General features: G+C 34.5%; 1 protein-coding gene across 1 annotated transcript in view; it reads left to right on the forward strand.

Moving 5' to 3' along the window:
• The window catches only part of NEK5 (NIMA related kinase 5), an 82,938-nt gene that overhangs the window by 38,917 nt on the left and 19,475 nt on the right, over positions 1–24,546 (forward strand). Inside the window, exons 10-17 of the mRNA XM_051990722.1 lie at positions 1,077–1,143; positions 1,653–1,766; positions 7,161–7,247; positions 7,840–7,917; positions 18,924–19,004; positions 19,212–19,280; positions 21,243–21,339; positions 24,144–24,269. Of these exons, the coding sequence (XP_051846682.1) occupies positions 1,077–1,143; positions 1,653–1,766; positions 7,161–7,247; positions 7,840–7,917; positions 18,924–19,004; positions 19,212–19,280; positions 21,243–21,339; positions 24,144–24,269 (719 nt within the window). The remainder of the gene's footprint in view (positions 1–1,076; positions 1,144–1,652; positions 1,767–7,160; positions 7,248–7,839; positions 7,918–18,923; positions 19,005–19,211; positions 19,281–21,242; positions 21,340–24,143; positions 24,270–24,546) is intronic.

Below are 24,546 nucleotides of genomic sequence, written 5' to 3' on the forward strand. Positions count from 1 at the left end.
TAAATCTTAAGCACCTATTATATGCCAAGCCACTGTGCTAAAAAGCCTGTATTATTATCCCTATTTTTCAGCTGAGAAAACTGAAACAAAGATGGAGCAACCTGTGTTAGAGGATGTATTTGAACTCAGGATTTCAGATCTAGCAATTTAGTCACCATGCCTCATGAAAATAGTCCTCTGAAAATCATTTGTTTAATAAATAACTAATTAACTTTCCGATTAAAATAGGGAACACTGATAATTAAAGTTGAGTGTAAGAGAACCTATTTCACATGAAAGAACTTTTTAATCACACAAGAAAGTTTGTCTCATAAATCTTGAAATAACATTAATTCTATTTCAACTGGATCTGTCCATGCTTTCAATCATTTGAAAAGCCACTAGTGAAGCATTTCCTCCAAAAATGCAGACTGGAACTTTTTCTGCAGTTTTCAGTCTTAGAGAGTTGCAAAATAAGTTAAATGATTTGCTCAGGGTCACACAGGCAGAATCAGGGAAAAGAAGAGACTTGAACTCAGATTTTCTGCCTCTCTACTCACTATGCTATACTGCCCTTCACTCCAAGGTCTCTAGCAGTTATGAATCATCACGGCATTAAATAATCAATCATTTAAAATTTTGTATACAATCATGCAGGTACATATGTATTGTTGGGTTTGGTTTTGTTTTTTAATGTTCATATGTAAAATTAGAGGCTAGTTATCAATTATCTCTAAAATCTATGCCCCTTATAGAGACATCATTCCTGTGGCATAAACAGATTGTGAGTTGATTTTTCTGCAAAAACACTCAGTTATCTGTTCCAAAAAAGTAATCTTGGAATAGACCCTTCTTTCCTACTGTTCCCTGCCCCTCCACCTGGTTGCTATAATTCATTCTCAAGTCTATGGATATTTCCCATGGAAACACTCCATGAATCTCCTATTCCTTGACTTTGGAGTTGTCCTTTCTACTTTATAAAAGTGAAATGAAGTTGGATTTTCATCTATGCACTAAGATCTGCCAAATGTCAATCTGGTTTCCTGAAATTATTTTAAATTGCTTCTGTAGCTGAAAAAAATGTTGTTTTTCTTAAGGCCTGCTGAATACCTTCAGAGAAGATTGGAAGCTCAACAGTATAAACTGAAAGTGGAAAAACAATTGGTAAGTAAAATGTCAAATTCTGAAAGGAAATCAATACATCTAACTCAGAGATTTTGCTTTCTATGTCTTTCTGTGCCTATTACTTGAACAAAGTCTCCTGATTTTTTTCCCTTACAACATCAAAGGCAATTCCATTCTATATTCCATCCCCAAGGGCATTAAACATCAGATTTCTCACATCTCCTTTGTCATTTGTCCATTGAGAAATTGAAAGTAGATGTCTCACATGGCACCACAGAATATTATTTTTCCACCTACTACACTTTCCTTCCATTAACTACTATTAGAAGCTTCTGGCTTCTAATACCCTTAAACATTGAGTTCAATTCAAGATGAGCTTTTTTTTTTTTTTAATAAGAGAGCATTAAAGGAGGATTTTTTTTAAAAAATAAATTTATTTTGCTTTATAAATGATGTTACAAATAGGCTCTTTGTATCATCAGAAAATAATATTTTAAAAATAAGAACTATTTTTCATTTTATCGTTTTTATTTATTACTCATTAATAGGGTCTTCGTCCATCTTCAGTTGAGCCAAATAACCAATTACAAGTGCTGGAAAGAAAGGGAGAACAACCCAAATTCCACAATCTACAATCTAAGAAGAATGAAATTAAGCAAGAGGTCAGTCAGTCAACAAGCATTTATTAAGTGCCTACTGTATGGCAAGCATTTTGCTAAGCTCTGGGAACACAGAGAAAAACAAAAAATCATCTTTGCTCTCAAAGAGTTCATATACTAATGGAGAAGACAATATGAAAATAACTGTACATATGTGTAATTAAAATAGTCCAACCTACAGTACTAGAGACTGAGGCAGAGCTCAGAACCAATGATACTTTATTAAAGGGTTCGTGATCTTCCCCTAATGAAGTGAAGCTCAGATCTTCTTCCCAGTCTGATTTACTTCCTTCATCAAGGGCCTTATTTTCATAAGGCTTGATACCAGATTTGATACCTGAACTCTCTAGAGAGAATATACAAAGTACAGAATGCCATTGGTTGATAGACCTTGCTTTGTGGGCCCAAACTGATTTATTAGCAGGGGCTCACAGGTTGGATGAAGCATGAGGAAAATAATAATTGAATGGTTTTAAGATGGTTCTAAGATAGTCATTTGCTCATGCTGGAGGAGAGAGAATGGTCCAGAGGTACAAAAATAAATTGAAGGACTTTCCATGTAATTGAGTCACATTTACCATACTGGGCTTGGGCACCATAACAAGGAAAAACAAGAGTGGAAGGCCTCTAGTTAACTTCTTATGAGTAAGCAAGTGAACTTACAACCTGCAGTTCATAGTTTTAGGGCCTAATATACAGAACTTATTATGGAATCATGGAAAACTGATTAACACTGAATGGAATAGAATAGGGGTTCAAATGAATTAATTCTCACACATACAGTGTAAATGAAAGTTTAAAAAATGCTCATATCTTGCAGATCAATAATCATTACCTATCTGTCAATTTCTTTTAATTTATAAGAAGATATCAGTGTCAACATTATTTTCCATATGAATGGAAAAGGCATGCATGAACTTATTTTATAGGGTGAGCAACACAAAGAAGAAATACTCAATATGGGATAAAAAGCTGTGTTTGGTCAAGGCCACAAATGAACTATAGAGCCATCACCTTTAGTGAAAGGGGCAACACGTCTGTACTAACTATAGTAACCTTGAGTGCCTTCAAACCCTGAGCTGTAGCTGGAAGCCTTCCCCACTCCTGGTGATTGTAGATTGGCAAGAGAAATATGAATCCCCAAACATGATAGACTTCTGGAGGTGATAAAAGTCACATGAGAAGAATGGCAGCACAATCTTGAGGCAGTGTGACGATGCATCATATTTCATATATTTCTTGGAACACTTTTATACCTTGAACTACAAGCACTGGAGCCTTTCCCACCCCTTGCTGATTGTAAATAAGTTAGAGGAATATATAACCCCGGAGAGCCTAGACTCATGGAGGTCATATTTTTAGCCTAAATTTTAGCATTTGGAAGCCATTGAGCCCAATCCCCTCATTTTACAAATGAGTAAACTGAGACTAGAAAGTTAAGGGACTTAGCCAGCTATACACATTTAATCAATGTCTGAGATGAGACAGTTTTAAAATTTTTTTAATCCTTCCAAACATATGTAAACAGCTATAATTGTTGTTATTGTTGCATTCTTGAAGAAAACCAACAGTTATAGATAGTAGGAATGTCAGGTCCCTCTATGTTCTATTATTAGGCTTATTGTATAATGTTTAGCTTTCTGTCATAGACCCAGTCTCAGTCTGGTCCAGGCTCCTCCAGAAGTCTGCCAGTCTGCTAGTCTCAACCAGTCTCCCTCTGAGTCTGATTTTGGCCCCAGTTTAAATACCCTATTAACAATTACATCATTACAGTATACTGAGTATCTATGAACTAGAGAGCCATTACATCACCATGCTAAGTACTAAGTATATATGTGAACTAGAGAACAATCATGTCATCAATTCCACTGAGTTAACACCTTGTTTCACGTATACTATACTTCTCTAGAGTTCAGGCCCTCTATATAGGTTTTTTGCAAATTTGACTTTTTTGGAATCTCTACATATAGCTTCAAATAATGATGTTGTTGTTCTAGGAAGAAACTGAATGCATCACAAGTTTAGTTGTATAATACAAGAATGCAGAACTATCATAGAGAAAGATAATAGCTAATTAAGAGTTTGTTTGCATAGAGCTGTGGTCTCCAGAGAGAGTTCTGAGGTCTTCTGGGAGGCTCTGGCATGACCCCAAGGGGTCTACCATCTGCCAGTGGGAGAGGAGCTACATCCCACCCTCTCTGCGAGAGCCAATAGCATGGCTTGTCTCTAATAAACCAACCTAACAATCAGCACCACTCCCTAGCTTCAGTATCTCCTGGACTGTTCAAGCTCCCAACTTTCTTTCTATTGTATTAATTCTGGTCCCTTGGGGGAATAATGACCTCAAGCCAGACATCAGCTGCTGCCTAGGTCCCCAGAGGAAAAATCCCCCCACTTCTCAGCACATCCCATGTACTGACTTTCTATATCACTGCCTCTTCTCCCTGTTTTGAGTGGAATTGATGAGTTGCAATCTATATCGTGACCTCATTTTATTTTTTTCTCACCAAACTCACCCCTCTATTATACTTCCTCATTTCTATTGAGGGTCTCATTGTCCTTTCATTCACCCAGTGTTCAATCTCAGTGTTATTTTTACCTCCTCACATATCCAAGCAGCTCCAAATTTTTTTGTTTCTAACTCCTCAACATCTCTTGCATGGGCTTCCTTCTTCCTACTTATTAGACATCAGGTTCAGTACCACATCTCCTCATTACCTTCACACACCTGCCCAAATGATCTTTCTAAAATGTATATCTAACCAGGAGCCTCCTCCATCAAGAAACTTCTGGGGTTCACTATTACCACAAAGATCAAATATAAATTCCTCTGTTTGGTATGCAGAGGTCCTCCCAGCCTAACACCAGTCTATCTTTCTAGCTTTATTACTTCATTTCTCATATTCTGTGGTCCAATAAAATTGGCCTTTGGATGTTCCTTGTACTCATACAAAAACACAACTAAGACAGCCATAAGTAAATTGGAATTAAAGTATGACACCTTCCACAGAGTCACATGAAGAAAGGAGGATCAGATTTTCTTGATTGAAAACTTTCTAATAAATTGAAATCAGAAATAATTCACTTTTTAAAAAATTGTTCTTATATCCAACATATAAAGGACTGCTTGCCATCTAGGGGAGGGGGTGGAGGGAGGGAGGGAAAAAAAATCGGAACAGAAACGAGTGTCAATATAAAGTAATTACTAAATAAAAATTAAAAAAAAATAAAAAATTGTTCTTGCTTAGTTTATAGTCAGTATCTACATACAGAGAAACATGTCTCCTGCAGAAGGACTGTTATGGTTACTACTGCTTTGACCCATTTTTTTTTAATTGGATATTTTTTAATAAAAAGTTTCCACAGAAGGTTTTGCAAGGATCAGTGTTGAAAAATTACCCATGAATATGTTTTGTAAATTAAAAACTATAATAATAAAATAAAATAAAAATTAAATTAAAAAATAAAAATAAGATAAAAAGTTTCAAAAAAAAAAAAAAGGAAGAAACAGAAAAATTCACTGGTTTGGCTAGCTATAGACCAAATGAAGAGTACACTGGGCCCAGTGTCAGGACACAAATATAAGTAACTTTGGGCACTTAACCTATCTGACTCAGCTTTCTCATTTATGAAATGAGGATATTAATAGCATTTATTTCCCAGAGTTGTTATGAGGATAAAATGTAAAACTATATATGCTTTGCAAACTTTAAAACTACATAAGTACTAAGTATTATTATCAAAGTAACTGAATAATTTCTAACAATTATTATTTACTGCTGATCTACACTCCAGACCACTTATAGGACTTAAAAAAACAATGAAACATATGCAACCATATTGCTCCTAAGAATAAAAAAGTCTTTTGTACCATTAATAAAATTAAAAACAGTTTGTTTTATTTTTGCCTCATTTCTTTTAATTCCTATTTTTGTAGATGATATATTGGCATAATAATATATATAATTTATAAATATATGTAACAAGAATTCTGTGATCCTTCTCTCCCAGAAGCAGGCTGACTCCATCTGTCTTTTAGGATCCTAGGGTACATTGAGGGCCAGGGAATGTATGTCTTTTTTTCTCCCCCATCACTCTATACCTAACTGGCTTTGTTTCTTCCCACTGTTAGATACCAGCGATTAATATCTCTGTTCTATTTAACCACTTAACACCAAGTAACTTTTACAAAGGAATATGTTTCTTAAAGATATGAGAAAGAGCAAAAATACAAACATTTCCTTGTGCCTTCTCTCTTATATCACTTTAGTCTCTGGAGAAGAGTGGGCTCACTCTTAATTTGATTCTCAAGTAACACCGATCCCATCACATTCATGTCAGGATGCAGTCTGATTGTCAGCTGAGTCCTTGACTCAGTATTGTTGAGCTTGACTGAGAGGTCATTCCTGACGGTCACCCTTTGCTTCTAAAGGCATTGATTCCAAGCAGTCTATAAAATCTGGGCTTTGGGACACTTGCTTTCCTCATTGTCCAAATCTCACAAGGTTGGAGTTTCCAATTCCTTCATAGGAGTGAAAGAAAACAAAACAACGACCAAGGACTGTCCTGTTTTATATGACTACATTTTGCCCTTTTTGGGGAGAAGATCTAACACTGTGCCCCTTACATCACTGTCTCATCAGACACCAGCAGAGGAGTAAACCAAGAGCAGAGTGACAAAATAGATGCTTTGAGGAAAATGGCCAATACCAACTACAACCTTCTTGATGATGTTCATAGTTCCAGTGACCCAGTCAATCAGAAAAGGTTTCTTTTCACCATGTGGTTAGCAGACCAGAACCATTTACAAATGGCCCAAAAAGGCATTTCTATTTCACTTTATCATGATTCTCTTGGAAAGATCTTACCATCTACAAAGAATCTGCTTTAACTTGAGTTCTGTGCTGAATCTATTCCATCAGTGGTGAAGGCTGCTGGCAAACATATATCTTCCTGCTTTGTGTCTTGGCTCTCATTTATTGTAATCAGAGAGTTGTTAAACAGACTTATTTCTGAGAAAATAGCAACTACAAAACTAGATGCCGATTTTCCTACCTGTACAAATTTTTTTGTCATCCATAAAGTTCATCTTTGATAAAGGTATTTATGAGGAACAAATAGATTTTTGCATTTGCTATTCAGTAGTACTGCATCTTTACCATTTCACATTTAACAGAAAGATGTAAAGACTAAAAAATTCCATTGTGCCTATTGTTTGCTGAGTTTGAAAAAGCATAGTAGAGAAAACATTGCCTTAAAGGCTCTTTTCCAATACTATATCTCTCATCATCAAAATCATTCAAGATTGCTTCAATGATATAATGGCTTTTTGTTACAATTAGGTTATTTTTATCAAGTTGTTCACACGAACATTAAAAATGTTTATTTACTTAATAGGAATATTGGAAACAGCTAGAGGAAATACGCCAGCAGTACCACAATGACATGAAAGCTATTAGAAAGAAGGTTGGAAGAGAACTTGAGGTAAAAAAAAAAAAAGAAAAAATCAATTTATCCCAAAGTGATCAATTTTTTTATTTAAAATAGAAAGATAGATAGATAAAACAGCTATCAAAATGAATTATTTCCTTAAAGAACATGGGGATGAGATTCCCGACAGGAATAGTAATGTACCATGTCTTTAGAGAGAAAAATTCTGAATACACTGAAATTATCTCAGATAATAGGGGAATTTAACAAAATCATTATTGATTATTATCATCAATTGTATTATCATCAATCTTAAAAGCCTACATGATGCATGGTTTAATAAAAAGATAGATGTAATTTGAAACCCACGTTCAGACATTAAATAGTTGTATGATTGTGGATAAATAAATGTTTGCTGATTGATTGATCTGTAAAATGGGAATAATACTTGCATTACTATCTCCCTCATTAGGTTGTGAGTGTTATTAAATATTTTATGTGCAAAGAACTATGTAAGCATCAAAATCTTATATAAATATACTACGTTAGCTAGTTTTATAAGATGACATGAATAACTTTTATCAGGGCACTGCTTGAATTTTTACAATGTGGATTCAGAACTAATCATGAATGTTTTGTGTTAAAGGAGGACTCGAATGTAAACCACAAGACTTATTTTGTGAAGCAGAAAAACACACATACTCACCAAGATGAGCCCAAGGAGGTAGGAGAACCAGGAGAGGTACTGATTGTTGTCTGTGAATAGAATTTTATTGCAACCTTTTCATAAAGATTTCCTCATAGCATACAAGATCAATTCTACTTAGAAGCAGCTAGATGGTGCAGTGGATAGAGAATCAGCCCTGAAGTCAGAAAGATCTAAGTTCAAATGTGGTTCTTATATCCAACATTTACTAACACTGTGACCCTAGTAAGTTCCTTACCCCAACTGCCTTCTAGGAAGGAAGGAAGGGAGAAAGGAAGAAAAGAAAGAAAGGAAGAAAAGAAAGAAAGAAAGAAAGAAAGAAAGAAAGAAAGAAAGAAAGAAAGAAAGAAAGAAAGGAAAGAAAGAAAGAAAGAGGAAGGAAGGAAGGAAGGAAGGAAGGAAGGAAGGAAGGAAGGAAGGAAGGAAGGAAGGAAGGAAGGAAGGAAGGAAGGAAGGAAGGAAGAAGGAAGGAAGGAAGGAAGGAGGGAAGGAAGGAAGGAAAGAAGAAAGGAAGGAAGGAAGAAAGGAAGGAAGGAAGAAAGAAAGAAAGAAAGAAAGAATCTATGTGTCACTTTTTTTTTTTTAATTTTTAATAACTTTTTGTTGACAGCATGCCAGGGTAATTTTTTTACAGCATTATCCCTTACACTCACTTCTGTTCCGATTTTTCCCCTCCCTCCTTCCACCCCCTCCCTCAGATGGCAAGCAGTCCTTTACATGTTAAATAGGTTACAGTATATCCTAGATACAATATATGTGTGCAGAACCGAACAGTTCTCTTGTTGCACAGGGAGAATTAGATTCAGAAGGTATAAATAACCTGGGAAGAAAAACAAAAATGCAAGCAGTTTCTATTCACTTCCCATTGTTCTTTCTTTGGGTGTAGCTGCTTTTGTCCATTGATCAATTGAAACTGAATTAGCTCTCTTTAACAAAGAGATCCACTTGCATCAGAATACATCCTCAAACAGTATCATTGTTGAGGTATATAATGATCTCCTGGTTCTGCTCATTTCACTTAGCATGAGTTCATGTAAGTCTCGCCAGTCCTCTCTGTATTCATCCTGCTGATCATTCCTTACAGAAAAATAATATTCCATAACGTTCATATACCACAGTTTACCCAACCATTCTCTAATTGATGGGCATCCATTCATTTTCCAGCTTCTAGCCACTACAAACAGGGCTGCCACAAACATTTTGGCACATACAGGTCCCTTTCCCTTCTTTAGTATCTCTTTGGGGTATAAGCCCAGTAGAAACACTGCTGGATCAAAGGGTATGCACAGTTTGATAACTTTTTGAGCATAGTTCCAAATTACTCTCCAGAATGGCAGGATGTGTTCACAATTCCACCAACAATGTATCAGTGTCTCTATTTTCCCACATCCTCTCCAACATTCCGCATTGTCTTTCCCTGTCATTCTAGCCAATCTGACAGGTGTGTAGTGGTATCTCAGAGTTGTCTTAATTTGTATTTCTCTGATTAATAATGATTTGGAGCATATTTTCATATGGCTATAAATAGTTTTAATTTCTTCATCTGAGAATTGCCCGTTCATATCCTTTGATCATTTATCAATTGAAGAATGGCTTGATTTCTTATAGATTAGAGTCAGTTCTCTATATATTTTGGAAATGAGGCCTTTATCAGAACCTTTGATTGTAAAAATGTTTTCCCAGTTTATTGTTTCCCTTCTAATCTTGTCTGTATTTGTTTTGTTTGTACAAAAACTTTTCAATTTGATATAATCCAAATTTTCTATTTTGTGGTCAATAGTGATCTCTAGTTCTTCTTTGATCATAAATTCCTCCCTCTTCCACAGGTCTGAGAGGTAAACTATCCTATGCTCTTCCAATTTATTTATAATTTCATTCTTTATGCCTAGGTCATGAACCCATTTTGACCTTATCTTGGTGTACAGTGTTAAGTGTGGGTCAGTGCTTAGTTTCTGCCATACTAATTTCCAATTTTCCCAGAAATTTTTGTCAAATAATGCGTTCTTATCCCAAAAACTGGGATCTTTGGGTTTGTCAAACACTATATTATTAAAGTTATTGGCTGTTTTGTCCTTTGAATCTAACCTATCCCATTGATCAACTAGTCTATTTCTTAGCCAATACCAGATGGTTTTAATAACTGCTGCTTTATAATATAATTTTAGATCTGGTACAGCTAGGCCACCTTCATTTGATTTTTTTTCATTAATTCCCTTGAAATTCTTGACCTTTTGTTTTTCCATATGAACTTTGTTGTTATTTTTTCTAGGTCATCAAAGTAGTTTTTTGGGAGTCTGATTGGTATAGTGCTAAATAAATAGATTAGTTTGGGTAATATTGTCATCTTTATTATATTTGCTTGCCCAATCCAAGAGCATATAATATTTTTCCATTTGGCTAGATCAGACTTAATTTGTGTGGAAAGTGTTTTGTAGTTTTGCTCATAAAGTTTCTGATTTTCCCTTGGCAGATAGATTCCTAAATATTTTATACAATCAGTCGTTACTTTAAATGGAATTTCTTTTTGTAACTCTAACTGTTGGGTTTTATTAGTGATATATAAGAATGCTGATGACTTATGTGGGTTTATTTTGTATCTTGCAACTTTGCTAAAGGTGTGGATTGTTTCTAATAACTTTTTAGTAGAGTCTGTGGGGTTCTTTAAGTATACCATCATATCATCAGCAAAGAGTGATAATTTGGTTTCCTCATTGCCTATTCTTATTCTTTTAATCTCTTTCTCAACTCTTATTGCCAAAGCTAGCATTTCTAATACAATATTAAATAGTAACGGTGATACTGGGCAACCTTGTTTCACTCCTGATCTTATTGGGAATGATTGCAATTTGTCCCCATTACATATGATGGTTTTAAATAGATGCTACTGATTATTTTAAGGAAAAGTCCATTTATTTCTCTACTCTCAAGAGTTTTTAATAGGAATGGATGTTGGATTTTATCAAATGCTTTTTCTGCATCTATTGAGATGATCATATGGTTTTTGTTAATTTAATTATTAATGTGGCCAATTATACTGATAGTTTTCCTAATATTGAACCAGCCCTGCATTTCTGGTATAAATCCTACTTGATCATGGTGTATTATCCTGGGGATGATTTTCTGTAATCTTTTTGCTAATATTTTATTCAAGATTTTAGCATCAATATTCATTAGGGAGATTGGCCTATAATTTTCTTTCTCTGTTTTCAACCTACCTGATTTAGGTATCAGTACCATGTCTGTGTCATAAAAGGAATTTGGTAGGACTCCTTCATTCCCTATTTTTTCAAATAGTTTATAAAGCATTGGGGCTAATTGTTCTTTGAATGTTTGGTAGAATTCACATGTAAATCCAGCTGGTCCCAGGGATTTTTTTTTAGGAAGTTGATTAATGGCTTGTTCTATTTCTTTTTCTGAAATGGGACTATTTAAGCAATTCAATTCCTTCTCTGATAATCTGGGAAGCCTATATTTTTGGAGATAGTCATCCATTTCCCTTAGGTTATCAAATTTATTGGCATAAAGTTGGGCAAAGTAACCCCTTATTATTTCTTTAATTTCCTCTTTATCAGTGGAAAGTTCTCCCTTTTCATTTTTAAGACTACTAATTTGATTTCCCTCTCTCCTTTTTCTAATCAGATTTACCAAAGGTTTATCAATTTTATTGGTTTTTTCATAAAATCAACTCTTAGTTTTATTTATTAGTTCAATAGTTTTTTTACTTTCTATATTATTAATTTCTCCTTTTAATTTTAGAATTTCAAATTTAGTAATTGATTGGGAGTTTTTAATTTGGTCTTTTTCTAGCTTTTTAAGTTGCAGGCCCAATTCATTGATCTTCTCTTTCTCTATTTTATTCAAGTAAGCCTCTAAGGATATAAAATTTCCCCTTATTACCGCTTTGGCTGCATCCCATAAATTTTGATATGATGTCTCACCATTGTCATTATCTTGAGTGAAATTATTAATTGTGTCTATAATTTGCTGTTTCACCCAATCATTCTTTAAGATGAGATTATTTAGTTTCCAGTTACTTTTTGGTCTATTTACACCTAACTTTTTGTTGAATGTAGTTTTTATTGCATTGTGATCTGAAAAGAAAGCATTTACTATTTCTGCCTTCCTGCATTTAATTTTGAGGTCTTTATGTCCTAATATGTGGTCAATTTTTGTGTAGGTTCCATGAACTGCTGAGAAGAAAGTATACTCCTTTCTGTCACCATTCAGTTTTCTCCAGAGATCTATCATACCTAATTTTTCTAATATTCTATTTACCTCTTTAATTTCTTTCTTATTTGTTTTGTGATTTGATTTATCTAAATCTGAGAGTGCAAGATTGAGATCTCCCACTATTATAGTTTTGCTGTCTATTTCTTCTTGCAACTCTCTTAACTTCTCCTTTAGGAAGTTAGATGCTATACCACTTGGTGCATATATGTTTAATACTGATATTGCTTCATTGTCTATAGTACTCTTTAGCAAGATATAATTTCCTTCCTTATCTCTTTTAATTAGATCAATCTTTGCTTTTGCTTGATCTGAGATAAGGATGGCTACCCCTGCTTTTTTGACTTCACCTAAAGCATAATAGATTCTGCTCCAGCCTTCTACTTTTACTCTGTATATATCTCCCTCTTTTAAATGTGTTTCCTGTAAACAACATATTGTAGGGTTCTGACTTTTGATCCAGTCTGCTATCCGCCTCCTCTTTATGGGAGAGTTCATCCCATTCACATTTACGGTTAAAATTACTAATTCTGTATTTCCTGCTATCCTAATAAGCCCAGATTATACTTTTCTTTTTCTTGTCCTCATTCCCTTCTTCCCTAGTATTAAACTTATTGGTCCCACTTACATCACGCAGCTCTCCTTCTTTCGTGTCCCTCCCGCCTCTCTTTGAATCCCTTCCCCTTTCTTGTACCCTTCCCTTATTACTCTTTTTCCTTCTCCCTTTTCCTCTCCCACTTTTTAATGAAGTGAGAGAAGAATCTCTGTAAAACAAATATGTCAATTATTTCCTCTTTGAGCCAATATGTGTCACTTTCTTAACCACATAAAACCAGTCATTGAGATCGTACAATAAAGAAATCATCTATTTAATTAACTTTCAATATTAGATTTTCCTTTCAGAAGGACACTTAGTACAATGCCTTGTACAGCGTGGGTCCTTAAAAAAGATTGAATTAATTTGAATCACATTCCTTATACTTATTTATGTACATATTTCCTCCTTTCTATTTGATTATAAACTCCTCAAGAACTGTCCTTCTATCTCAGTGCATTCATTACACAGTATCTTGCTCATAGTAGATGCCAAATAAATGTTTTAACATTTTTATTTGAATTGAAATGAATTAGAATATATTTACAGAAATAAATTTTAAAATGATCAAGTTTTGATAACAGGTTTCCATCTTTTAATTTTTCCTTGACAAATTTTCTAGTTATATATTTTTTGCAACTAAGATGATGTTTTTCAGGATCCCTCCTCTAGGACTTGATGTTGCCAAGCAGAGATATATGGATGCCAAATACAACATGAGATTAGACTATAAACTCATTTGTAAAATGTTATGAAAAAATCACTTCAAGATTATAAACAGTATCACTTCATAAAATAATAAGAAACAGTGGAGGGAAAAACAAAATTGCAGACAGCTTGGCTAGAAGCACAACTAAATAAAATCATCTTGGAAGCATTATAAAGGAAACTGGAAGGAGAATAACAAATGAAAGAAAGAGGAAAATGATGAATAAGGATTTTGAAAGCAAACCCTTTTCTCCATTAATGACAGTGAAGCCACATATCATATTTGACTTCAACAGTCTCTAGTGGGCTGCCTTAGAATTAGATGAAATTTAAGAAAACAAATATGGGAAAAGCTGCTGAATTCAACCAAGTATAATCAGTGAAGTTCTGTGCTGGAGGCGGTTTTGAGAGTTATAGGTTTGATTTTTCAAATTAAAAAATTGAAGCATACCAGAGACTTTGATGCAAAGGAGAGAAAACTTGGACCTTATTCTTATTTTTATAAAAAGATGACCAGAAGAATTGTTAGTAATTACCAAACCACATGTCTTCTTTTCCATCTCTATAAAATCTTTATTAAAATAATCTATACAAGGATCAAAGGAACTTTGATGAATTATATGTGAGAAGAGGCAGACAAATGTTATTCTTCAACCAGTCACATCTTCACAGTCATACAATTAATTGAAAGGTGTGGAAGAAACAAAATCTCACTGTGCTTATTATTTATATGTTGGTTTGGCAGAATAAAATGTTTCCAGAGGCGATCCCATTGGATGCTTCCCATGTGTATTTTAAAATCTGGATTATTTTTATAAAGATTTTATAGAGATGAGAAAGTAAAGCTATCTCTGCTATGTCTTGCAAGAAGTCTTGTATAATTTAAAAATATGCATGAGAGACATGAACAGCAGGGCCTCTGGAGACATGTTATTCTGCCAAATCAAAGGCTTGTTTTATACTTGACAAATAATAGGCACAGTGAGATCTTGTTTTCTCCTCAACTTTCAATCAATTTTGTGACTGTGAAGATGTGACCTGTTATATAATATCATTTATGAAAGCCTGCTGCTTTGCCTCTCACACATAGCTTCATCCAGGTGTCTTCAGTGCACGTGTATAGACTAACAACATTTTGAGGCAAAAAACAAGACGACTCATTCTTGCCAAAGCTGTTGCCATTATAATGGAAGATTTCTAGTGCTGGGTAGAAAAAATTTCTGTTTTCAAAGGACAGGTCAATAGCATCAAGCCTTGGAACAATGCAGAATCCATTCTGTGATATCCATGATCACTTAGCACAGGATGACCACACAGAAAGAATTACATGGAGGAAGAATGCCTAGGGTTTTTGGAGGTGGCTAGATCACAGTGGATAGCATGCTGGGTCTGGTGCCAGAAAAACCTGGCTAGCCGTGCAATTCTGGCTAAATCACTTAACTTTTTTTTGCCTTGGTTTCTTCAACTGTGAAAAATGGGGAATAATAGCAGTCCTTACCGTTCAGGTAGATTGTGTGAGGATCAAATGAGATGGATTAATAAAGTGTAAAGTGGAGTGCTTGGAATATAACAGGCCCTTAAAAGCTTGGTTTTTTCCTTTGAGTTTATTTGGCCGGACAAATTATGGTACTAGTCCATCAGCGTATTTACCTTGGATAGATATTGCTGACAATCAAAGGACTGGGTCCTAAAGTGAATTATGAAAGAAGAGAAAGAGATGGATTGCATTTATGAAAATATGTATTGCTTAGAATGATCTCATGCTTCTCTTTTAAGTAAAGGCTTATCTTTCTTACAATATTTATCTAGAGATATTAAGTTGCTTCAGGTCATGTGGTCCCCACAGTTTCTGAAGAATTACCCAAAGGACAATGAAAGGGAGATTTGCACAAGAAGAGTGATATCATAGATGTCATCAAAGATGTCTGTGACTTGTGTAGTTAAATTGAAGGCAGTCTTTGTGTCCCACTGGCATCCATGCAACAGCAAAATGTCTAGATGGAGGAGTTCCACACACTGAATGAGCCTGTTAGGGAAGATTTAGAGGAAAAAGGGTATGGATGAGTGGCCATGATGAGTTGCAAACTGAACCATTGAAGAAAGTGTTTATATTGATGACATCACAGATAAATGAAATATTGAAATATCTCCCAATATCTTGTATATCGAACATCTCAATAAGAGCCATAATCACTTAAAGGAATTTGGCCTAATAATCCACACAAGAAAAAACAAGTGGATGAAAAATCCCTCCCTTCCAGAATATAGTAAGCAATTATATATGAAACCATTCAAGCTGATTTGTCAATGTGTTTATCTTGAATAAAGGACACAGACTGGACAATATGTTGAGATCAGAATTTTAAACAAGATGAGAGTGAAAAGGCTGGATTGAGTTTGATAAATTGAGCAGCAGATGAAATGTCCTGACATAGCTTCCTGTTAAAGAATCCCCTGAACTTGTCCTGAAACAAAACACTATATTTTAAAAACCAGCAATTCCTGTAATCACTTCCAAAGTCCTTTTGTAAAGTCTTATGTTGTGCAGGGCATACTAGGTTTTTGAAAGCTGTGGTAGTAGGGTAGAAACTCATGCAGGTTTTCCCTTGTTAGAAAGGATTTGAATATTGCACTGGAAACATTGGAAAGATTGACTTTTCTGAGAACCAGCAAAGCTAAATCAGGAGAGGCACATCACTTGTAAGCTAGCTGCTCAATAATGAATTCTTTGGACATGGCAAACATGCAAAAGAAAAATACTAAAAACTACCAAGTGGCCTTCACTCCTAGATCCTTTCCTATTTTTGCAGTGAAAGTATATAGTGCTAAAAGGGACAGAGACTTCTGTGTAATCAATCACAGAGTTTTTAGATAATCTACAAACTTTAGCTTTCCTACTGGGACTTCAAAGATTAGATCCTTATGCAATCACCATGGAGTTTAATAAATGCTCTTGAAAGAATGAATGGACATAACACTGAAGGACTGAAGGATCAAGTTTGACATTCTTGTTGAAAACAAAACCAGAAGAATAAAGAAAGCTCAGTGGAAGGATAGCTCATAATTCTTCCTTGGAAAGGCAAGTAGAGAAATTGATGGAGTGGACAGAGGAAGTACTAGAATCCAAGTAGGATTCTGGCATCACTGTCCCAAATGGACTGACAGAGGAGGTGGGCTTAGTATGGAGAGCAAAGGTAGGAAATGCAACTGGATTAGGTCAAGAGACCTGTACTGGAACACACAGTTGTGATGGTGCAGAGGAAATAATTAACATGATAGCTGAAGTAAGGATACAAAAGACATTAGGACCTAATATTGAAAAAAAGGAGACTCTTAGAATTCCAATAACTACTGTCCTTTGTACTGACTATCCTGTATGTATAATTTTTTGAAGATTGTCTATACTCACATCAAAGCCATTATCAATGAGGATATTAGTGAGGAACAGGCAAACTTTTGCAAGCAATATTTCACAGTAGACAAATTATATAATTGACTAAAAAGGTAGAGAATACAGAATCCCACTGTGGTTTTTGTTAGTTGATCATAAATAGTATTTTATTTGGTGGAGCAAAATGCTACTGTAAAGATTCCTTTCAACAAAAGAATTGAAAGTACACCAATGTGCCAACTTACACGAGACTCCTTCAGTAACACAGTGGTAGAGATAAACTTGTTCACCATATTCTGTATTAGGTGAGGCATAAAACAGAGAGACAAATGCTTGCCAAAAGGATCACCACAGTGCTTGAGAAGATCCAGTGTGGAGTATGCAGTGAAGGATTCCCTAGAGATGGTGATGTATTCCAAGTGTCTTTGTCCGTGGAGAACAACTCATAATATTGCAATGATATCAAACCATGGCATACTGCAGAGCCTCCCAGATGAAATCTATAATTACTTTTAAAAAGTTTGGTCTAACCATCCACACTGAAAAAAAAACAAGTGAATGAAAAATGCCCAATGCTCAGATTTTGACATGATATTAAATGAACAACATACAGAGTTTTCCCATTGATATATATATATATATATATATATATATATATATATATATACACACACACACACACACATATGTATATATGTCATCCATATGTGTATATATACATTGCATAGATATGTATACACATACACAGATACTATAATTGGAAATTTTTGGGGTCTAGAATTAAGTAGAAGGAAAACAGACTTGGATTATCTTTGGGAAATTTGAAGACTTTAAACTTATTCTGGAAAAAAATTAATACCAATATTCTACTGGTAGAATTGATAGCTGTGAGTTAAGAAACATAGTCACAAAAAAAATTTAAAATGAATATTACTCAGAGGATGATTTAAATTGTACAGTGGGAGTGAGCATGCCGAAACACAACAAATAAGAAAAACCTCAAAAAACAACTAGAATAGGGGATACCATCAAAGTAATGAAAACAGGCTGGTCCTGTGGAGAGAGCAAGAAATAACCAGTGCTCCATTGCTATCCTTACAATGACATGACAAGAGAAAGATGCTTAACATAGTGGGTGGAAGCTCTCATAGTGAATTTATGGGACATAGATAAGAGTTATACAAATTGGGCAGGCTAAAGTAAATTAATATCTGTCATTGGAAGACATATATATACCTACATATGAGAAAACCTGAGGCTAAATCTGGCCTTTGACACTTAATAGCTGTGTGGTACCAGACAAGTAAGTCACTTAACTATTGTCTGCCTTAATACACTGGAGAAACAACTCCAGTATCTTTGCCAAGAAAATTCCGTACAGGCTCCCAAAGACTCAGATGTGACTGAACAACTAAACATCATGGACCAGGCACTGTGCTACTTAAGTGCTTTACAAATATCTCATTTAATCGTCACATCCATTTGAGTAATGTTTTATAGATGTAAATAGATCCATTGAAGTTTTCAAGAAACCTCCCTGTATTTCTGTCAATACAAAAATTGACTCAGCTGATTCTTGAAGGAAAGAAGGAAGAAGAGAAATGGGTTTAATACAATATTATGTGTATTTAAACCAAATACTTGTAAAGAGAATTGTATTTTAAATACACTAAGAGAGCTTTCTTTTTAACTGAACCCTCCAGTGAATTTTGTGCGAAGCAAATAATCATGCCCAATTTTTCTGTTTTATAAATTCTTATTTTCATTTATTGCTTTTCTTAGAGTGTGTCACATCTATAAAATGGAAAGCTTTTTAGGAGACAAGGGATTAGCAATATCTTATTACAGACCTTTGTACGGAAAAACTAGAGTGACTTATTCATGGTTATGCTAGGCTGAAGTTCCCAATCAGCATAACAGATGTTGACATTACTTAGAGACACAAATGAGCAGTAAATCATTTTCAAGGGGCACAGTTTACCAGGGAATCTACAATTGGATTCAGTCTATAAGCCAGTTCATTTTAAAAGTGCATTATAGTTTTAGGACTTGTGTATATACAATTGTGCTTTTAAAATTCTCCTATTTTCTCTGCCCTTTCAGAACATTGAAAGAAAATTGGAACAAATTAGGCTGCAGAGCAAACAGGAAGGAAAAATGCTAGAACAGAAATACAAGGCTAAGGTAATAGGCATTGTTATCTCTTTTTGACCATAGGACTCCATCTTTACAACTTGATTTGCTTAAAAGATTTTTAATCGTGCTATTATGGAGTTCTCTCAGAGTTTGGAAGTACCTTTAAACTTTTTTTCTTCAAAGAGAATTACTTTAGTTATTATTGTGAAATTCAATAGGATATTAAAAAATAAAGAGATTTTTTTTTTATTTTAGGGAGGAGTGAAGTTTGAAATAAATCTAAACAAATGTGTTATTGATGAAAACACCATGCAAGAGGAAGAGGTATGACTTTAATTATTATATACTTCTGTTTTGCATCTGTTAATCTTACAAAGAGTATTTTGATAAATATTCTCATAAAACAATATATAGGAAATAAAAACATTTTTTAAATTCCCATTTAAAAAAAATTAGAAATGCCCTTGTTAGGCCACATTTGGAATATTATGTTCACTTTTGTGTGCCTCATTTTAGGAAGGGCATTTGTAAGATGAAAAATGTTCAGAGGAAGGAAACCAAAATGGTGAAGAGCTTTAACATCATACATTAGGACAATAGTTTGAAGAAGCTGGGGTTGTTTCCCCTGGAGAAGAGAAGACTTGTGGGAGGAAGGGAGGAGATTGCAATATTCAAGTATTTAAGCTATTGTGCTATGTGACCCTGGGCAAGTTATTTAACCCCAATTGCCTCACAAAAAAAAAAAATGAAAATTTGAAAAGGCACATGTAGAAAAGGAATTAAATTTGTTCTTTTTGGGCCCAGACCATAGAACTAAAAGCAATAGGTGAAAGTTGCAAAAAGACAGATTTAATTTTGATTTGGGGAAAATGTCCCCAAAATGAAAGAGACTTCCTTAGGAGATGGATGATTCCTCCTTAATGGAAGTCATCATTGTTGGATGACCATTTTTCTCATATGCTAAAGAGACTAGCAATCTAACACCTGCCATGATTTACATGAACTAATGTAAATGAAACAAACAAAACCAGGAGGACATTGTACACAATAATAGTAGTATTGTGCCTGGATCAACTATGATTTAGCTCTTCTCAGCAATACAAATAATCCAAGATGATTCCAAAAGATTCATGATAGAAAATGTCAATCACATCTAGAGAAAGAACTGATGGAGTCTGAATACAGACTAAAGCATATTGTTTTTCATTTTCTTAATTTTTTTCCCTTTTGCAAACTTTTTCTTCTTTCACATCACTAATGTGGAACTGAGTTGTTGTCTTTTTTAAAAGAATGATTATATCAGATTTATTTGGGGATCTTGTTGAATTCTGGGATTCTGCACAAATAAATCACCTTTTTAAAAAAGAAAATCTTGAATGAATTCTCTCATTTGATTTTCCTCCCCTCAATACATAGGTGTTTTCTTTTTATGATGAGTTTTCTAAGTAAGATTAAATCAAAATACGTTAGGATGAATAATTAGTACTTTGTATATTTAATTAAATATTTGAGAAAATATTACAAAACCTTATTTCCCTCATTGCTCTTTTAAGTAAGACAAGGTACCATATTGACTCCAAGGCCTGCTTTCTATTCACTATTCATGCTGCCTCTCTCAGATTTAATTAGCTAAAGTTAATCTTTAGGTGGAACAGTGAAAAGTCAGGGGAAAAGTGGCTTGAGTAGTACAAACTTGATTAAGATTTTATTGTTTATTTGAAATATCTTTTCAACTAATTTTCACACTTCACTAGTTAAAATGAGATTGTTAATTCTGTATTCTAAGCAGTATAATCAGTCCTATTTTACCCAGATACTTGTGACTCATATTAAATAGTACTGGCCTATGTAGGACTACAGTAGCAAATGTTTTCTTACTGTTTCCTGGGATCTTTGGTATTGTTTCTTTTAGAAATGGGACTGTATATGAATATTATACTTGAATGCCTGAATAATAATAATAATAATAAAGGCAAGGAACCATAAATCTTAAATTCCCATCTGCCTTTGTCCAATTTAAAGAAAGATTGTAGCCTCTGGTGCCTGGGGCATGTGTGTATAAATATATATTTTTTACTCCTCTGTTAGACTTGAAACTTATTGAAGGAAAAGACTATTTCATTTTTGTCTATGTCTAAGCACAATGTGTAGCACATAGTAGGCATTTAATGCTTATTAACTGATTGATACTGTGTCCCTGCTATACCTAATGATACTGATGAGCGATTCACAAATTTTTTTCCGAATATTTGTTGTGTTTCTCATTAAATGCTGGTTTTCTTTCAGGAAATAGATGCACTTAATGAAACTTTGACTTTTGAGGATGGCATGAAGCTTAAGGAAAAGCACCTTATGAATGAATCCAAAGATGATACAGACCAAGGTTTGGAAAAAATATATTATCCAGAAGCAGGTATTTTTTTTAGGAAAATACAGGCAGAAATTGATATGTTGGCCTTTAAAAAATATGGACCCACTGAAAATAATTCAATGAACTAAAACAAAATTTATTAATTCCTGAAAGAATTAATGTAATTTTCAGTGTAGCTTACTTATTCACCCATGAAAGAAAGAGTTTATTAGCTTTTAGGATAACCATTCCATTCTGTTTGGGAGCCCTAGGACCTAGAAAATGGTCCTTTGCAGGTCCCAACCAAGAACATGGTTTCTCACTTTACCAAAAGCACTCCACAAATACGGAATGAGGCCATAGTTCTGTTTTGATTGACCTTCTCCCCTCTTTTCACATTCACCCTAATAGTGACCTAGTGTGTATCCAAGTCTTCTACATTCCTTCTTTCCTTCCTTTCTCTTTTTTCCATCCCTTCCTTCCTTCTTTCTTTCCTTCTTTCCTTTCTTCCTTTCATTTTCCCTTCCCTTCTTCCCTCCTTCTTTCCTTTCTTCCTTTCATTTCCCTTCTCTCCTTCCCTCCCCTTTCCTTTTCCCCTCTTTCCCTCCCTCCTTCCTTCCTTTCTTCCTTTCTTTCTTTCTTTCTTTTTTCCCTCTCTCCCTCCCTCCTTCCTTTTCTCTTCCTTTCTTTCTTCCAAGATATATCATATCATGAGATCTACTTGAAACCAATGCTTTTCAGGAGATATAGCTACATATAAGAAAGTTTTCCTTACCTATTCTCATTCTAATGACCATAATTTCCTGGAATTATTTATTATCATTCATTGCCATACATGGTAGCGCTAAGAGCCTGTGTTTCAACCTTGTTCTACTTTCTGGAAGCTTCTCCCTGACTTATCCTTTCCTTACTAGTTTCCTTCTATGCACATAAGTTAGGACAAGCCCTGACAAGATTTACTTAAAAACAGCTAACATTAATTTTATAAGAAATCTAAAAGGATGAGTGTTTCCTAAATAATAGTCCTTAAAAATCTGAAGCTTTGTGGTTAGGGAAGAATTAGGTTTGTACTACTTAGCACTAACAACAGATCTAGCAACAATGGATGGAATTATAGAATAGCAAACTTATACATATAAGCATTTAATAAATATTTGCTGAGTGATATATAATAAAAAAAACTTTACTGACAGTCAAAGCTATCCAATAATGAAATGCTCTGCCTTAGAAAATAGTGAGATCTCCATCACTTCAGGTCTACAAAAAAGAGAATTTGTACTTTGAGTAGGAATTAGACTAGATGTCTCCTGGAGGGCAGTTCTACTTTGGAGAGTCAATGATTCTACATAGTAACTGTCAATATCATTATTTTTAAAAAAGGTATAGAAGTTTGAGGTTTAAATGATACTCAAAAAAGTAATTAAGTTTGATATACTGGCTAAACTAGAAAGAGATGTAGTAAATATACCTATTGACAGTGATTGCTATTATTTTCTCTAATTTATAGCCTTTAAAGGCCACATTTCAACTTTTATCCTTAAATTTTACTTTCCTAGCCCAGCTTTTCCCGTGTTAATTTAATCACGGAATATTTGAAATATAGAATCCATAAATGATGGTCCAAGGGATCTGGGAATATGGGACAACCTGGGATAAAGGAAGGTATTGGAGAAAACACTAGAACAAAATAGAGGAATTGTAAGCATCAAATACTAACTGTGTGACTCTGGGCAAGTCATATAATCTCTAACTAATTTCCTCATCTGTGAAATGGACATAATAGCAGTACCTACCTCCCAGGGTTTTTTTTGAGGTTTGTTTTTTTTTTTTTTTTTAGTTTTTTATTTTCAAAATATATGCATAGGTAGTTTTCAATATTCATCCTTGCAAAACCTTGTGTTCCTAATTTTTTCTCCCCCTTTTCATCCCACTCCTTCTCTTAGACAGTGAGTAATCCAATATATGTTAAATATGTGCACTTCTATATACATTTCTACTTTTATCATGCTACACAAGAAAAATCTGATCAAAAATGAAAAAATGAGAAAGAAAACAGAATGCAAGCAAACAACAACAGAAAGGGTGAAAATGCTATGTTGAGATCCATACTCAGTTCCCACAGTCTTCTCTCTGAGTATAGATGGCCTTTTCCATCACAAGTCTACTAGAACTGGCCTGAATCATCTCTGTTGAAGAGAGTCATGTCCATCAGAACTGATCATCATATAATCTTCTTGTTGTCATGTATAATGATCTCCTAGTTCTACTCACTTCACTCAGCATCAGTTCATATAAGTCTCTCCAGGACTCTCTGCTGGTTGTTTCTTACAGAACAATAATATTCCATAACATTCATATATCACAATTTATTCAGCCATTCTCCAACTGATGGGCATCCACTCCGTTTCCAGTTCCTTGTCTCTACACTTCCCAGGGTTTTTATGAAGATCAAATGTGGTATTATTTGCATAGCATTTTGAAAATCTTAAAGTGCTATATATGTGCAATATATGTTAGCTATTGCTATTGTAACTATTCTTCTACCTGAGCAGTGGCTTTTGATGCAATCACTGCAGTCCAGTTATTAGTCTCTTGGAATTCTGAAATACTCGTGCTTATTCTAATGGAGGCTCCCTTGCTTCAGCCATGTTAGCAAATGAGGTTGTATTGGAGTTATGGGCAGATCCCCATGATGTAGAGTAAAATGAGAATAGACCTATTTATGATTTCTGGTTTCTCCAACTCTCAGAAGTGCTTCCAGTTCTTGAACATATCATAAGACATGCAAATCCACAATTTAGCTGCTTCTGAATTATTTCATTATTTTCCTGTTTCAGCTGCTTCCAAGCAAGGTGTTGTTACTGGAGAAAAGAGGAGGCACTGGAGTGTTCGAGCTCCTCAGACACTGTTACATATGATAGAGGGAGCAAACATCACCTCAGCCTGCTCTACCGGTTCTGGAGGTGAGTCCAGTGGTCAACACGGATGGTGAACCAAGGGAAGCTGAACTACTAGGGCATGTTTTATAGCTCCTCCTTTTCAGGAGAATCCCTATAGAATCTGATACAAAATTATGAAGAGAGATTATCTTTAGGATAGGGACTCTTAGGTTTGGGTCTATCAATTATTTTCATATTTTGATTGCTATATTTCAATATATTTGGTTTCCTTCATAATCCTACACATTTAAAAACATTATTCTGAGTCTAGTTTCACTAAACTGCCCAAGGAGTCCATAGC

Source organism: Antechinus flavipes, chromosome 3 (assembly GCF_016432865.1).
Source record: "Antechinus flavipes isolate AdamAnt ecotype Samford, QLD, Australia chromosome 3, AdamAnt_v2, whole genome shotgun sequence".
Classification (NCBI taxonomy): domain Eukaryota; kingdom Metazoa; phylum Chordata; class Mammalia; order Dasyuromorphia; family Dasyuridae; genus Antechinus; species Antechinus flavipes.